Source organism: Rhinolophus ferrumequinum, chromosome 9 (genome assembly GCF_004115265.2).
Source record: "Rhinolophus ferrumequinum isolate MPI-CBG mRhiFer1 chromosome 9, mRhiFer1_v1.p, whole genome shotgun sequence".
NCBI classification, from domain to species: Eukaryota; Metazoa; Chordata; class Mammalia; order Chiroptera; family Rhinolophidae; genus Rhinolophus; species Rhinolophus ferrumequinum.
This window is the reverse complement of record NC_046292.1, coordinates 14,458,234-14,476,358: the sequence shown is the minus strand read 5'-3', so window position 1 is coordinate 14,476,358 and position 18,125 is coordinate 14,458,234. Positions and strand designations below refer to the sequence as shown.

The 18,125-nt window shown below is 49.8% G+C and overlaps 1 protein-coding gene across 1 annotated transcript in view; it reads left to right on the top strand.

Moving 5' to 3' along the window:
- The first annotated feature begins 11,843 nt into the window (after window positions 1–11,843).
- The window catches only part of ECE1 (endothelin converting enzyme 1), a 98,016-nt gene continuing 91,734 nt past the window's right edge, over window positions 11,844–18,125 (top strand). Inside the window, exon 1 of the mRNA XM_033113970.1 lies at window positions 11,844–11,984. Coding sequence (XP_032969861.1) covers window positions 11,982–11,984 — 3 coding nt within the window. The 5' untranslated portion in view covers window positions 11,844–11,981. The remainder of the gene's footprint in view (window positions 11,985–18,125) is intronic.

The following is an 18,125-nucleotide window of genomic DNA, read 5'->3' as shown; positions in this document are numbered from 1 at the left end:
AACCTGACCCCAAGCACAGACCAACATGGGTACGAAAATAGGGTTGGCGGCTCGGGTTATGAGGTCTGGGCCATTCACAGGAGTCAGAATACACTCACACCCATTGTTCCAGATAATCACTGAAATGAAAGTCCCAAATTATGAAAATCATAGGGAAGCCAGATTACTGGGGACACACCTGAGGCTCCCGACAGGCCAGAGACCCAGTCTCTGGCCCCATGACCTTCCAGGTCAAGTTGCAGCAACTTGGTCTGGTGCACAAATCGGGCACAGTGTGTGACCAGCAACCTTTTCCAGAGGTTTTTCTTCCCACCACTGCCCTCGCCAGTACTGAAATGTGCTAGGACCTTCTCCACAGCCAGCCTTTGATCCTACCCAAAATGCCTTCCCTACAGGTTTTTTAAAGACTCTTTCATTGTTTTTAACTGTTTTAAACCATTGCACAAGTAATATATGTTCATGATAGGAGAATCAGAAAATACAGATACAGAAAAACAAAAAAAAATCAGTAAACTTGTCCCACAGAAATAATCATGACTAATATTTGATACATACATATATATACCTACATATTTAAATTTCAGTTTTCCCCATGCATATGTTTATATTAACAAAATGTAATGAGTGTTGTTTTCAAATGAAGTGTTGTAAGCAACAAAATATAGAGAATACTACTGTAACATACACTCATATACACAACCGAGTTTTGACAGACCTTAACATTTTTAGCATGTTTACTTCAGCTCTTAAACACAAAACAAAACAAAACAAAACAAAAACCCTAAAAGATACGGTTGGAACCCCCCAGATGCTCCTTTGCAATCCCTTCCCTGTATCCCCACCACCACCAGCGTCAGTTTGGGGTTTATCATTCCCCTTTGTGTTTTGGATATTGTTCAATTTCAAATGAATGGCAGAGTTCTGCATATGTCCTTCTGTAACTTGCTTTTGAGTTTGACATTGTATTCCAAAGGTGTGTTCACGTGGATTCACGCCACCCGGGTTTGCTTGTCCATATTGCCATTCACAACTCCATGGAACGGACAGGCCATAGTTCATTTACCCATTTCTGATGGGTAACTGATGATTGCTTTTGCAAACTGTGCCACAGAACATCCTGGTACAAGTCTTCTTGTGAATGGGAACATGAATTTCTCTGGGATAAATACTCAAGATAGAACTGTTGAGTTGTTGGGCCCATATCTTCCTTTTGCTTAATTCAATCACAAGCCACAAGCATTTTCCCATGTCAATAAACACCCTACATCCATATGTTTTTAAGGGCTATGAAGATTCTGCCAAAAGTTTCTCAACATAATTATGATAGGCATAATTAGTTTTTATTAAAATCTACTCTGTGAGGGAATATCAGTGTAGCTTTATTTTTGTGCATATCTTTAATTATGTCGGTAAGAGAAATTCCTAAAGGTAGAATTTCTGGATCAAAAGAGATATATGTTTTTAATTCCAACTTCCCCGAGAATTCTTGAACCAACTGCTCCTTCCACCGGCTTCTACCTCCTACAAGAATGGAAATTTCCCCCACTCTGGCCCATCTGCCTCCTACAAGCACTTGTCTCTAGAAATCTTACCTGTCCTTCCACCTTCACCTCTCCTGACTCTTCTGCTCCTTCAGCCAAACTCTGGGCTTTGGACTCCTACCGCCCTTAACAACTCTCCCACGGCATTCATCACTTTCTCATTTCCTCCACAGCTATTTTTGTGGGTGATTTATCTTTCGCTCCAGACGTAAATGTTTTAAATTCAGAAACTCTATTTTCTTCGTTGTTATTCTGTCATAATTTTTACACCACCAAGTCATAGTTGTAACACCCACAGTAAACTGCACATACAGACTGTTTAAAAAATATATGGAACCCTGGAAATATTTTATGAAAATATTCTGAGTCCATGAAGTTACCGCATTTCCATTTCATTCCACCCATCCGACATTTGCTGAGAAAGCTCCCTGGGACAGCATCTGTGCTGGGCCCTGGGGAACCAGACGTCACAGGCCCCAGTCCCTGTTCTCCAGGAATTTACGGGCAACCAAATGCTCCTATGCTCCTCTTAGCCAATGCAAAAAGGGACACATGATGCATTGTTTCTGATCCATGATTAAAGAATAAAAGCCATTTCAGCTGGGAAAGACTTTTTACCCTGGTGATAAGTACAAAAAAGATTTGTCATGTAGGTGCTGCTGCCATTGAACCTATGTTTTAGACAATCTCTTTAGCAGCCTTTTAGGAACAGTGCAGAAATGCCCCACTACGCGTGGAGTTAATCCCTTCATAACCTTCCAGGGCAGCATACTATTGAGAGAGTGTGATTAAGCCATCATTCAGTAAGGGTCCTTCTGGGGAGGATGCTGCCAAGGTAGCCGAAGAGAAAGTGTTCTGCTGGTTTTATGTCAACCCCAGGGGAGGACAGCCACGGGAGGCCTCACACAGGCTCCCAAGCACTGTGGTTAGCACAATATGAGTCTCCCACTGGGGCTTAAACACAGGCTAATTCAGCCAGCACTCATTTACTCATTCATTTTATTGAGTACTTACTATGTGCTGGGAATTCAGGCTAAATCCTGGTGCTAGGTGGGTAAATTTTAAAAGACGCGGTGCCACCTCATACATTGGTGGTGGAAATGTACAATGATGCAGCCACTTTGGAAAACAGTTTGTCAGTTTCTTAAGAAACTGAACGTATACTTAGCATCCAACCCAGGAATTCCACTCCTAGGTCTCTGGGTATCTTACCTTAGCAAAACAAACAGGTATGTCCACACAAAAATTTGTAGGCAAATGTCCATAGCAGCCTTCTTCTAGAGACAAAAACTGCAAGCAATCAAAACATCGAAATGATGAATGGACAAAGAAAACATAGGCCATCCACACCATTGAACAGTAGCCAGCAATAAAAAGGAACAAACTATTGATAACATGCAACATGGATGAAGCTCCAAGACCTTATGCTAAGTGAAGGAAGAGAAGACCACGTCCTGTGTGATTCCATTCATGTGACATTTCCAGCAAAGGCAAAATTAGAGACAGAAAGCAGATCAGTGATTGCCCGGGGATGACGGTGAAAGCAAATGGGGATGAGGGATCTTTTGGGAGTGAGGAAAGCCCTACAACTGGATGGCGGTGATGATTGTGCAACTCTGATTTTACACTTCAAATGAGTGATTTTTGTGGCATGTAAGTTATACTTCAATTAAGAGACATGACAAAAGCAAAAAGACCGGGTCCCTACATGTGTGGGCTTTATTATCTAACTGGGGAGAGAGACAATAGATAAGTAACCAAGAAACGGAAACGAAATATAGAATTATAAATTCTGACCAATAAAATGAAGGAAATACAGTGAGCACGGTGATGGGAGATAAATAGAAAGGGGAATCTTCTTAGAGATGGTGGCTGGGGACCACCTATCTGAAGAAGTGACATTTGGACTGAGATCAACACGGAAGAGAGATGGGGAGGGCAGGCCAGGCGAGAGCTGTACTTTTGCACACGTTTTGTAGGGTTTCAAAGAGGTGCGGTGACCTGCCAGGGCCCCACAGCCCACGAGTGATGGGACGGGTATTTAAAACCAGGTCTGCTTGTGCCCTAAGCTGGCGTCAGCCTCCCTGCAAATGTGTTCTTGCAGCCGATGCAAACGCCAGTCACACACAAGCTGCCTGGCGTGTCCACACTGGCCTGCCCCTGCCCAGGGTTTGAGGCACAGCAGGTAGTGGAGGTGCTTGGGCACGTGCTAGGCAAGAAGGAGGCTGAGGTGTGGGTGACCTCATGCTGCCCCAATAGGCGCCCCACCCAGGCTCAGGTGGCCCAGGGAGCCAGAGGAGCCAGAAGTTCCAAGGGGACCTGCCTGACCATGCCTTCCCTCTCCCTGCCCCAGACCACAATGCTACTTCCTAGCTGTGTGACCTTGGACTTCACTGGGCCTTCTGTTCATCTGCTGGATGAGGACCCTGGAATAGCTCTGCTGGAAAGAGCAGCTCTGGGGTTAGAACCCACATCCACTTGGCTCTGAAGCCCTCGTCTTTCCACCGTGCCAGGTTGAGCGGCTTCTCGTAATGGGCCTCACTGAGGTGCTAGTTTAGTATTCTCAGTCCTGTCTGTTCATCCAAATGACCTGGGAGCTTTATATATTTTGGAACCCACCCTTAGCGATTTAGGTTTAATTGAACTCAGGTGGGGCCCAGGCACCAGGGAATTTTAGAAACTCTCCAGATGATTCGAATAGGCTGCCAGGGTGGAGAGTCACTGATTCAACCTCTTCATTTTATAGATGAGGAGACTGAGGCCCAGAGATTCTGAGTGACTGTCCCCAACCTCAAGGTCCCCTAGCCATTTGCAGCTGCAGCTGGAGTCTCTAAATTCTCCCTCCGAGTGAAAGAGCTGTAGTGAGGGCATTTAAGGCCACACTTAACAGCGGGAGCTTTGAAATCACGTAGAGGTGTGTTCAAGCCTGGATTGCCCCTCACAGGCTGTGTGATGTGGGACAAGTCACTTCACCTCTATGACCCTCAGGCTCTTCATCTATGAAAACAGGAGTTATGTGAAGGCTAAATGAGACAGTGCAGAGAAGAAGTGCTCATTCAACAGGTTGCCGCATCCCCGGGAAGAGACCAGTGCAGTTTGATAGCCATTTGTGGAGCACCACGTGCAGGCTGGTCCCTGTTTCTGGGGCGGCAGAGCTGGGGTCCGAGCTGGACTAGACAGAGTGGCAGGTGCTGCGTTAGCAGTAGTTCAAGGGGCTGGGCTGTGGAAGCACAGATGCGGAAGTCCTAGTCAGACTTAAGATGTGGCGGGATGTGGGGTGTGGGGGTGGCTGCATCGTGGGCCCATTTCCTACTACCTGGGTTTGGGGAATGAACATTTACTGAAGAACTACTTTATGCTAAATCTTTTGCATTTGTAAACTCACCCACTCGTCAAAACACCCCATTCAGGGGGGTTGATATCACTCCCATTTTAGAAATGAAGTTCAGAAAAGGAGCCTTGCCCAGGCTCACTCTGCTGAGGCCAGAATCCACTCAAGGAGTCTGACTCCAGAGTGGAAGCTCAGCCCATGGTCCCAGCCTTAGTCAGATGAGGTCTTTTGGGGGTCCCGGCTCATCCACTGGCCTGGTTGAAGCCCTGAGTTTTCATCCTTGGCTCTGCCTGACTGGGCAGCCCCTGGCGAGTTCCCATTTGAGTCAGTGGAGCTGAGCAATCTGGTTCTGCAGCTGGCACAATGCCTTTCTCCTGCCCTCACCTGCACCCACAGCCCCAAGGGTGTAGCTGCATCATTCCAGGGTGCCCAGGAGTGGGGAACAGCCACTGGCGTGGGACTGCTAGGCCCAGCCTTCTCCCTGAGGCCAGCTTCCCAGGAAAGCTCCTGAGAGCGCGAATATTCAAGCCACAGGATGAAAGCCACTTCCCTGAGTGGCAAGGCCAGGCATGGCTCTACCACCTTCCAGCCCAGCTCACCCACTGTTCTCACTGCCCTAGATATTGAAGCCTCTGGAACTGTCTTCTTGTCCTCCTGCTCCTTTCCCATGTCTGGGTCTTTGCCGGTACCTCGAACACTCTTCCCTTCTCTCTTGAGCACCCCTGACTTCCCTACCAAGTCGAATATCTCCAGCACCAAGCACTTCTTCCTCATGTGACTTATCACCGTTGCCAAGTAGGTCTTAACATCCTCTCCTACCTGACCCACCTTCCCTACCATGGCCTGGTCCTACACCCTATACCATTCCTCTACCACCTGATTCTTTCTAGCTGTCAACTGACAAATTTCACATTACAAAACATTTTTGTTTATAATCAACATCTCCTCCATTTACAAAAAGGCAGCGAAGTAGCTGCTCAGTGTGAAAACAAACATAAGACATCAGTTGGAAAAGAGAGATTTAAAGCCATTAAAAATAGATGGGATGAACTCTGTCAGGCATCTGGATTGAATTAGTTACTTAGGTTTAATGTGTAACTTATCAAAGAGCTTCCCGGCAGCCAAGACAAAAGGGGAAATATACTGGGTTAGAGTGATTTGGTTTTAGGGTGACTTCGTCCCTTGGAAAAAAACCCATCCTTATTGCTTCGGTTAAGAGGAGCTGTATATAAAAGAGCCACTATTGGCAGGGAAGGCCCTTTCCACTCTCTCCTGTCCCCTCTGGCTGTCTCTCTGTGCTCATCCCAGCTAATTCTCAGGCAATTTTCTGCTTCACTGCTCCAGCCTGGCCTACTTTCTCAGCTATGTTTGTTTTCCTGGCTCTGGGCTCTGGAAAAGTAGCGGGTCCCCCATCAGCAGAGGTGTTCAAACTTGGGCCAGGTGACTCCTGCGGGGGAAACTGCAGAGGAGATTCATAAACCCAAAGATAATTTTTCATATCTCGCTAAGGTCCAGCTTTCAGGGTCTGTCAATTTGCGTCTGGGTAACGGAGATGCTATCTGGATCCCCACCACAACTCCAGCTCTTATATGGTCCTCCAGAAAAAACACAGCTGTGTTCGAATCCCACGGCACAACTTAAAATCCAGGCATTACCCTGGATTAGTGACCATATCCCACTCACCTTCAAGTTCTTAATATAGAAAATGGTGGCAATCCTTACAAGGAATTGTGGGGTGGGTTCAATGACAGTGTATGCCTTTTATTTATGTATATCCCTACCTGATCATAAGCAGGAAGGGATTTGAAGCTGCTTACAAAAACAAACAAACAAAAACAAATAAAACTAAACCACCACCTTTACCAGATTAAAATAATAGATGTTATCCCAGCTTCCCCACTTGCTGGCTGTGTGATCTTGGGCAAGTTGCTTCACTTCTCTGAGCCTCAATTACCTCATTTGTAAAATGGGATAATAGTACCTACCACTATTGGGCTACTGCAGAAGTAAATAAATTAATAGGAAAGGGTATTTAGCACAATGCCTGGCATAAAGTAGGCAATATATTTTAGTAGTTATTATTATAATGTAATCTCATTTTTTGTTTATGGAAAAGTAATCTTTCCATACTGAGCCACCTAGAGGCCAGTCTCAGATCCCTATTGAATTAGAAAGAAACACGAGTTCCTTCTCCCCTCCAAAACACATTAAAAAGAAATTTAAATATTTATTCAATTCCTTTGAAAATGTTAAAGCAGATTTCATTTATAATCTCAACAAAACGTCCTAATTTTCCTTTTCCTGTTTCTTTTTCTTCCTTCTCACCCATCCTCTGCACACAGCACAGCAGCCCCCAATCTGGGTTCTGAGTCCCTCAAATTCTTCCTCAAAGCTCAGCCTGCCCTGGCTCTTACCTCCTTGGCCCTCTTCCCTAGCCACTCCCATTTTTTTCTGCCCAGCAACCTCTGCCCTTTCTCTCCTCGCTTCCCCGGCCCCCTCCCCTCTCCCCCCCCCCCCCATTACCCAGATCCACAGGAAAAAGCCAAGCTGAAGCTGCGTGAACTGCAGTTTCCTTCTCAAGGAAGGAAGGGAGGCTATGAACAGGTGAATGTTTTTCCTCTCACAAAACAGATACACACCTGTTAATACAGCTTAATGCAGAATACATCAAGAAGTTAGCTTTGGTAATATCTGAGGAGTGGATTATGGGGACTTTTTTCTGTTGTATTCATTTTTTGTATTGTTTAGTGTTGTACAGTGAGCATGTATTAATTACATTTGAAATCAGAAAATAGATTTATTTTAAGTATGGAAATCAGAGCAAAGGGAGAAAACAATAGAAAAAGTAAAGCAAAAGCAGGAATTATGTGAGTATCCAAAATGTATCCCCTTCATCCTATATTTAAATCATGTAAAGTGCCCAGTGTGGGGCCCAGCACACACTTGATAAATACCAACCATAGTTGGTCAGGACTTAATGAACTTCCATCCCTCACAGAAACTCAAAACTGTCCAATTGAACCAGAGTAGCTGGTATCCCAAGGGGAAGCAAGTCAGGCTAGGACATGCTGGTCCCCAGCCCCACCCCAGGCTACCTCTCTGCAGGGTTAGTCTAATTGGGTGTGACAAGCTCTGCCTGCCCCCTCCTCCACCAGTCTCCTAATGGGCTCCTTCTGATGTCTTCCTGACCGTATCCTTTTAGACAGGTTGGGGTGTGTGTGTGTGTGTGTGTGTGTGTGTGTGTGTGTGTGTGTGTGTGGTCTGTTCCTAGAGAGTTTGGAGATCCCCCTGCCCCCCTCCATCCCGGAGCTCTATAGTTTCAGTTCAGTTATGGAAGAGGAAACAAAATTAAACAATTAAAAAGCTCTTAAAACGCCTCTCATTCTGTCTGCATGTCTGTGGGCTGCCCAATTTGTCCAGGCTCTACTTGACTTGGTATGTGGCACCAGTCTAAAAAAAAATGTATCAGTCAACCACTAAGCCATGAAGGTTCTTTGGGCACCTACTGTATACTAGACATTACTGAACATCTCTTCTGTACAAGATGATGCAGGCAAAGCAGTGGAAAACTACCAATAATAACCCTTGCCATTTACTGAAGGCCTGTGAAATGTAAGCCACTCCACAAATCTAGGGGATTCTTCTTGGACCCTGGTGAATTCTGAGGCTGGATCAGCTAGAAACCAAACCTTAACTCAAATGTCAGCTATCTCTGAGGACGGCACTCTCTGTAGCTTGGCCAATCAGAATCCTTGGCCAGAGTAATTGGCTGAAGAACAGCTGCGTGTCTCTATAAGAGCCAATGAGACTCAATTTGGAAAAGGAAAGTTGTTGGAACTGCTGAGAAAAATGAGTCTCTATTTCCGTCAGGAGTTGCCGAGAGACAAGGATGCATGCCTGGTGCTGCTGGCAGCTATCTTGTGATCATGAGGAGAGAGCCGGGCAGAGAAAAGAGGCCAGCAGAGAGGGAAACAAAGAGCATGACATTGAATCCTGGCGACATCAGCTGAGCTCCTCAAGGCAGCCATGCCTAAAGCTAGCTCTAGCCCTGGACGTTCCCATTATAAGTTGCATTTTCTGCCAGTTTGAGCGCTGATGCTCCAATGGAGCGATCACTGTGCCCAGAGACCTGAGTATTTTGAGGAAGCCACCCCTCACCACCCCAACTATGGGGCTCTGACAAGGGAAACATGTTCTCTTGCCTCACCACCACCATGCCTCTGTCAGAGAGCACAGTGAGCCCACAAATGCCATCAGAAGCAGCATGAGGCCAGCATAGGAGTGAATCCCTTTAGATGAACTGTGCCTCCTTAGGAAAGTCACTTTCCCTCTCTGAATATTATTTTTTCTCACTTGCAATGGGGGGGGGGGTGAGAATCATAGTATCTACTGCATAGAATTGTTCCCAGAAGGCTGTTTGGAGGAGGTAAGCTCTGAGGATCCCCAAAGCATTGGGGGTTGGAGTCAAAGTTGGCAGCAAACCTCACTTTCCCCCCCTGGATAGTGTAAGACCAGGCATTGCCTCTCCTGGGGCAGCCTGGTGGAATGGAAAAGACTCAGCCACAACATCGGGAGGCTTCAGCTCTAGTCCTGGTGCTGTTGCCCATCCAGGGGAGCAGCTTTGGGCAAGGCCCACCCCCCACCAACAGGACCCTTTCAGAAGTGGGAAAGCCACATGTCTCTCCTCCATTTCCTTCAGAGCCAGAATCACATCTTGTTCCCTGCTGTGTCCCCAATACTCAGTCCAGTTCCTGCCTCGCTGATAGAGCGTTTCATAATGCCCCTTGAGTGAATAAAATGTCAGGATACGTGACCATTCTTTTTCCTTTTTGGAACACGTTGGAGTGTAACATAAAAACACTCACGAGGTCCTAAGGAGGCTTCACACACTAAGCACAGTCCTGTATCCAGCACCTCCATCCTGAAACAATCTTACCAGCACCCAGAAGTCCCCCTGCTGCCCCCTTTCCAGTCATTCCCGCCTCAAAGTTAATAGCCTGACTTCTAACAGCATAGATTAGTTTTGCTTATTTTTGAACTACATAAATGGATCCATGCTTAACATTTTCCAGTGTTTTGCAGCTTACCCAGGGCCCACACGTACCTTATAACTCATTAAATCTTCACATCGGTACAGGGAGGTGAGTAGGAATTACAAATCCCATTTTACAGAGGAGAAAACCAAGTCCCAGAGAGGAGAAGGGAATCCCCCACAATGACATTGCTGGCAAGTGGAGAGCTAGGGTGACTGCGTTTCATTTTCATGTCTCCCTGGATCTCAGAATGTCCCTCCAGGCATCAGGCTGTGATTCCCAGGAAGACATTTGAAGCATGGTCAGGAATCTGAAACCACACCAGGCCTGGGCAACTGATGGCATAAGTCACCCATCCTCCAGGATGGAGAGAGTGTCTGGGCCAGAGAAGACCTGGGCACCTTCAGGGCATGGCCCCACCTTGCCCTCTCCACCATGCTTCCTGTGTGCTGCCCTCAACATGCTTTGTGAATTTCAGCAGGCGACCTCCTCCCTGTGTCTTTCCCTCCACATTGAAGAATTCGGAGTGCTATTGGATGGAAGGGTAAGAGTTGTTTCCACAGAGCCCCTGCCCTGCCCTCCAGGTTGCCACACACACTGCCCAGGAGCAGATGGCCCCTTGTGGGACCTGGTGCTGGGTGCCTAGATCTTCTCTCTGCATGACCAGTCATCCTGCACCAGCTCCTGAGCAAGGGTTGCTGCCAGCTTCTCCTACTCCCCTCCTGGCAGCAGGAACCCTCTCTCCTAGAACCCACCAATTCAACTCCCTCTTACCCCCAACCCCTTGACTGGTAGGCAAGATTCCCAACTCTTTCCTCTGGGCCTCATGAACTCTTTCTTATACATCCTTCAAGGCCCAAACCCACCTCCTCCAAGATGTCTCTGTCTTTCCTGAACATACACTCATGACATCCCCTACACTTTAGTTTATCTTTCTCAACATAACGTGAATATAGAGGCCCACAAAGTCACACAAACAAAACACACACACCATGTTTTACTCGCTCTTTCTTGACGGTATACACAGTGCATGGAGTCACAGCCATGCCCCCTCCTATGCGCACACCTACATACGCACACGCTGCAACTTGCAACCACAGGGATTTGGTCTCTATGTGTTTACAACAGGGACAGAAAGTCTCCCTCTACCACATCAACATGAATATTCAACAGGCCCCAAATGTACAGCTCACACATCACACAAATACATCGACATACACCTTTTCTGTGCCCTCCCCCTTCACTCACCATCTTACATCACCGACATACGGGTAGAGACAGTTTCTCCGCTGGACATACAAACGCACAGGCAGGAGAGCCATCGGTCCTTCTCTGCTTCCACCCCACCCCTTCTTCGTGTCTCTCTCTCTCTCTCTCTCTCTCTCTCTCTCTCTCTCTCTCACACACACACACACACACACACACACACACACACACACACGGAAGCACCCAGTAACAAACCCCAAATATAGTCAGTCTCTGTCTGTCCGTCACACATAAACACACAGGCACGCGGGTTCCATCCCTCCCCCGCTTTTTCTGTCTCCTCCTCTCCTCCCTTCTCTCTTACACACACACACACCCCACAAACGCACACGCAGTTGCAGCGCCTTGGGCCACACTCCCGTGCAGGCGTCGGGCAAGAGACAAAGGTCGCCGAGGCTCCCGGAGCTGCGCACCAGACGCAGCCGAGCCTCTCCCCGGGCCCCGCCTATCCCCAAAGCCAGTCTGGACGAGGTCTGGACCCCACACCCCGAAGCCGGAGACCACGCCAGTGCCCGCGCGGCAGGGTCCGCACGCCGCCGAGGCTCCGGCGCGGACGCGCCAAGGGTTAAGGAGCCGGCGGGCGGGAGGGGGTCCGCGGTGGGGAGGAGGCAGGCCTCCGGGTGTGATTGGCTGCGCAGCCCCGGCCCCGCGCCCCGCGATTGGCCCCGCGGCGGGCCCGCCCCCCCGGGACTCGGCGCCGAAGCCGCGCTCGCCCGCGGGGGACCGAGCGCGCCGCCGGGGCTAGACAGCCGCGTAGTCCGAGGAGCGCGGCCGGGAGCTGAGAGCCGGACAGAGCGGTGCGCGGGAGCTATGGTGAGTGCTGCGCCGGGCCGGCCGTGACGGTCCCCGGCAGCAACGCCGGCGTGGGACCCGGGGCTGGCTGGCTCGCGGGGGGCTGGGCGCCGGCTGCAGTTCTCGGAAGGCGTGGAGTCGGGGGGCGCGGAGGCAGGGCTTGACTCGCCCGGCAGCGCCACACTCTGCTCCGTCGAGGGTGGCGGCGCCGAACTTGGTTTTGGGCAGCTGGACCCAAAACTGGGTGTGGTGTGCAGAGTTCGGGGTGGCCGAATCGGGTTGGGGGCAATTGGTGCGGTTCTGGTCTGGGGCGTCCGGAAGTCCCTGGACCCGACTGGGCTTGGAGACCCTGGTTATCAGGGCTGGGTCTGGGGCGGCCGTCGGGGACAGTTCCACAGCGGGATCCTGTTGGACCTGAGTATCCGGGATGCCAGGTCGGTTCGGGACTGAGGCTCTGCCTGGGGCATCGTGGGTGGCCGTGCTTAGCCGAGGGCTAGGTCGGGACACTTTGTATGGGACTATCGATCCCGCTATGGCTTAAGGGGGTGGAGAGTGGAGGGGATGGGCAGCCAGGTTGGTTGCTGTCAGAGACCAAGGGACACTTGGGGACCCTGTGCCCAGCGATCTGGTCTCCTCAGCATCACCCAGTAATGGGTCCTTAAAGGAGGTGGTAGGCAATGACATCAAGGAGAAGGGAGCTGGGGAGGGAGATTTCATGGGGGTTTCTGAAGCCCCAGGAGAGAAACCCATTTGGTCCAGGCTGGGAACTGTTTTAGGGAGGGGTCGTATCCCTGGAAGCGAAGCCAGACTTTTCAATCACCTCACTAGGATGAACGCTTCTCCATCATGGAGGCCAAAGCCACTTGCTTCTCTATTGTTTCTCTTCCCATGGACTGGCCCCTCTAATTCTCTCCTAGTCCTGCTCTGTGCCCTCTTACGTGGTTGCCAGTCACCATGCAGGGCCAGAGGAGGGCATGTATGTGCCAGTGACGGTGGCTGCCAGTCCCAGGGATACAGCCACCACTTCTTCTCTGTGACAATGCTGCCAAGCCTGAGGGAGCCCAGGTGGGAGCAGGATGGGATCCCCCTGTAGACATGAAGAGTCCCCCAGTGACTCCACAGGACCCACTCCTGCTCTGCCCAGAGCTAGGATCCTCTTACAACATCCCTTTCCTCTCTCCTCGTCCCACTAGTATCTGCTTTCCCCTCCACCACCACTTGCCTCTCCAGAGTCAGTAATAACAAAATTATGGCTTGACTACATACCCAAAGGTGCTTAGAAACCATCTTGGATCGAACCTACCTTCTTGGTCAGGAACCTCTCCCCTGGAATGCTCTGCTTGGACAGTTTCGGTGGCAGGAACCTCCCTTCCTGTGAACCCGCACTTGATTTAAGTTCTCAGAATATGGACAATAAAAGGGGATGACCGTGAGGTCATATTATCCACTCTGCCCCCAAGCCCACCTTGAAAAAAAGAACTTTTTCCTCCTTAAAAACCACCAAAGAGAGGTCGCCTTGCCTTGGTGACACTTTTCAGAGCCTTACAATCTGAGAAGCTATCCAGCCTGTCAGGAAGACATCAAAACAGATTCAGGTTCGACATCAAACAGATTCAGGTTCGAATTCCAGTTTATTTCCCCACAGGGACTTTGGTCAAGTTGCATCCTCACCTCTGAGTATTAGTTTCCTCATCTGTGAAATGAGATAAGGGTTATCTTGCAGGGATGATGTGGGATTGGGCGAGATAACCCAGTGAGAGTGCTTTGTCCAAATACAGCTCAGTTGTCTTTTCTGTACAGCCTTAAGCTCAAGTTGAGAAGTTCTGCCTGACATCTCACCTATTTGTTAGTCTGGAAGAAGAATCAACATCTATCATGTTGTGGGGAGAGGAAAGAGACTTACAGAATCATTCCTGTGTTCATCATTCAACAAAGGTTTATGGACCCCTTACAATATGCCAAGCCCTCTACTAGGGAGAAAAAACCTGTCATAAACATGTGAAGGAAGCTTCTGCCAGTCCATAGATGTCTGCATGGACCCTCAGGCCAGGTGGCATATCTTTGGGAAAGCAGAAGTGTCATTGCCAGGCCAGGGCTCCCTCCTGGCTGGAGATATGGGAGAAAGCGTCACTAAGCAGATGGCATCGGAATTGGAACGAACATGGAGGTGGGGAGACCTGTGAGAGCAGAGGGCCAGAGGTGTGAGAGCTCAGGAAATGCTCTCCGAAAGGCCAGAATGGGGCTTGCCTGGCACCTGGGCATGAGAGAGCCAGGAAAGAGGAGGGGAAGTGGGCAAGGCACGTTGCTGGGGCCAAATAGTCAAAGACTTAGTCTGGCTGTGTAGTAGGAGCTGCGCTGTGGATTGTTGGCCCACCACGTGTGGGTGGGGTACGGGCTGACGTCAGGCCTCCCCCCACCCACCCCCCCCATTTTGGTTTCCCCGAAACACTAGTGCCTGTGCTCATTCCTGAGGTGGGGGTGATTCAGGGCTGCTAAAGTGTTTATGCCTTGGATCTCCTGCTCCATGGGTTTTAAACAAATCCAGCATTCCCTCCTCTCTGGCGTGGCCAAGTTTCCCCTGGCCCCTGGGTTCCTAACAGGGGCTCGGTTGGAGAGTGTGTGCGCTGTTTCCTGTTGTCCTGGCTGAATCTCCCTGACGGTCCCCAGCTCCCCACCCAGGTCTCTAACCCCTTGGCAGGGAGTCAGCGCTGTTCTTAAAGACCTCAAATGGACCCTCCAGTGCAAGCTTGGGGTGAGGGTTCTGAGGAGGCTTTTTTTAATTTCTTCTGTCTCCAGTTGTCCTCATGCCACCCAGCAGAAGGCACAGAGCGGTAAAGGAGATTTCCCAGGGCCACACAACAAGATGGTGCCAGAGCAGCCACAAACCTCGTGGATGTTTGGAGGGTTACCAGGCAGACAGGTTGAGGAGAAGGAGGAGCACCCAGTGTTCCCAGTCTGCTGTTGGGGCACCTGGAGGGTGTTCCTTCACATTCCAAGCTAGGGACGGAGCTTAGAGCCACGGCTGAGGGGTGGGATCATCTTTACTGTAAGTAGCTGAGTTGAGGACAGAATCCAGTGCCTAGACTTGAATACTGGATGTACCACCTACATCTGTGTGGCCTTGGGTGAGCCATTTCTCCCCTTGGCACTTGCTTTCCTACTAAGTGAGGCAGATTTGCTCCTTTCTCAGGGTATCGTGAGCATGCAATCTAGGATGCAGTGCAGACATGCAGACTGTTAAGAACTGGAGGGGAAGTGTGATTTGAAGATGTGAGGCCAGCCACATGCCCCCTGAACCGGTCTGTATGGGCTTCCCAGAGTGCCTTTTCTTCCTGAGCCGGCTGAGCCAGCGGAGCCAGTGTCTGTCCTAGTAACTGGGTTACTCGTGTTCCCTTGCATTGACACGATGTTTGGTAAACAGGCATATTGTTCACGTTTGTTAAAGAATAAATACATTGTTTCCCAGAAAAAAATGGAGAGACCAGGTCCTGTCAGGGGAGGCATAGGATTTGAGGGGCAAGAAGGGGGTAAGGTGGGTTCAGCAGAGAGTTTCAGGCATTACCCAATATAACCAGCTTGGCTAAAGTCCACACTTTGATGCCTCCGGTGAGGAGAGAACCGTTTATGACTTTTTGTGTTTTCTCTCAATTTTTTCTTTTTAGTTAACTAGGTAAGCACCCCTGCCATAGTCAGAGTGCTTCATTCATTCATCCCTTCGTTCACCAATATAAGGCTTTAGGGCTGCTATCAGTATGAACGAGACTGATATGTCTCTCTTCCAGTCTGGTGGACAGGCAGATATGGAGCAGGAAATTACGAGCGCAATTGCTGTTACCAAGGAGACGTGCAGGGTGCTATGGAGCGGATAGGGGAACCTGGCCTGAGGATCAGAAAAGGCTCTCTGAGGACATGACATTAAAGCTGTGGCCTAAAGAATGAAGGGACCAGGAAGAACATTGCAGGCATAGGGATCACTTCTGTGTAAGATGGGACAAAACATGGTGCGTTCGGGAATTAATTCATCTGGAGGCTCGGAAGACAATGCTTAGGAGGTGGACAGGGGCAGGCGCGTGCGAGGAAGGTTGTGTTAGAGATTTGGGGCTCCGTCCTCAGGGCAGTGGGGTTCAGAGTGAGGGGAGTGACATGGCAGATCTGCATTTTGAGGTGATCACACTGGCTGCTTTGTGGAGAATGGTGGGGGCGGTGAGGCTGGAGGCTGGGAAAACAGTTAGGCTGCTCGAGTGGGCCTGTGAGAGACGAGGATGGTCGGGACACTAGTCACCGCCCCCTCCTCCCCACACCACACCTCCATCATGCTGCCCAGAATGGGCATGAAGAGAAGAGGACACTGTGGCCCCAGAGGTCCCACAAAGCCTTTTTCCCTGTGGACACTGACTTTCCTTCCCACATCCTTTCATCATCCTTTTATGCAAATAACCAGCAGGGCTCTGGGCCTCAAGGAACTTGTATCTAGTAAAGGAGAAAGGCCAAGTTCCCAACTGCCTCTGAAACAGGGTAGAAAATTATAAGTACCAACCTGGGGAGGCAGCTGCAGAGTCACCACGGACATGGGTGTGTATCAGGGAAGGCTTCCCAGAAGAGGTGGTATTTGAGCTTCCTAAGGCAACAGTTAGTGGAATGAAATGCTTTCTAGGAGCCAAGCTTTGGAGAGATTGAAATAAGGAGATACTCTTTTGTTCTTTAAAGACTTATAGTCTGGGGGGCAAAGTTTAATGCACAACCAATGCTGATTGTCAGGGAGTGGCACTGGGGCTTCTGCCCTTTGGGGGTTGCCCTGAGGGCAGGGGTGGCTGGGATATCCACAGGCCTGTCTTGGCTCACTGACAAGCCTTGAAGTGGCTCCTTCCCCACAGGGCTTTTGGGTTTTCTAAAGGGGAGATATAAACAAGGGAACAAGTTTCTGGAGAACATTCAGGAAATTAGCTGACAGAGGATCTAACTTCAGGGTCCAGAGACAGGGAGGTGGGCCTGGCTGCTAGATCTTAAAACCATAGCGTGCTTATATTAAAAGGGGATTCATAACCATCTAATTCAAATCCCCCATTTTAAACAGATGGGAAGACTAAGGGACGAAATGAGCATGTAGCAATTGCCCGGCACTTAAATATAATCCCTTTGATCTTCACACCAACCCCAAGAAGTAGGTTTATCCCCATTATAGAGTTGTGAAAGCTGAGGCTCAAAAATCAGAGAATTAGGGACTAGAACTAGGCAGTGGCCTCCTGATTCTTTAATATGCTGGCTTCAGTCCCAAGCTGCCACTCAGTTTAGCAGGACCTGCCTTCCTGGGAAAGGCCCCCGGGGAACGGGAATGAAACTATTAGGCAGTGGCTAGAGGCCTGGGTTGCTGTTTGGGGCTGGAGGTTGGCCAGACTGAAATACTGATTTTTTTCTGTCTTTCATCTTTGCATAGCACTTGACAGTTAGTAAAGCCCTTTTCTTTCCTTTCACCAACTGTTCTTAGGTCCCCATGCCAGTTAGTGGCAGAGCTAGGATTTAAACCCAGGCCTGTGACTCTCAACCCAAATTCCCAGCTCCCCAGCTCCTGGCGCTGCATGCAGGCCCTGGCCCAAGTCTCCAGGGGCCCTCTGACTGGATATGTCGCAGGCTTCCTGACCGCATGGCCCCGTGAGCAGGAGGAGCAGCCCCTGGCCCAGAAGCCTCCTCTCCCCATCCTCCTCCCAGGCACTCCTCTCCTCCTGGGAGGGGAAGGCAGGAGGGCAGGCCTGGGGCCACAGCCAGAAGGAGTAGAGTTACAGTGTAAACACCGACATGTCAATATTTACCTCTGCCTGGAACCAGAGCCTCCCGCCTCCCTGCCTGCCCGCCTGCCTCCCACACGTTCCCCATCCAGGCGCACGTGGCCTGCTCCGGCGCTCTGATCTGGTGGTCATTGAACGCAAGGCCGCCGGTGGGGATCTAGCTTTCAGCCCAAGCCCTGCCGTTAACGTTTCATGTGGGCCTGAGTAAGGCATTCTTCCTTCCTGGACCTCAGTTGTCCCATCTGTAAAATGACATGGCTGGAACAGACTGATTCAAGGGACCTTTTCCTGCAATGACATGTAGGAGGACAAACATAATTCTCTGGCTCAGAGCTCAGACTGGAAATTGGGCAGACCTGTGTTTGAATCCCAGCGCTAC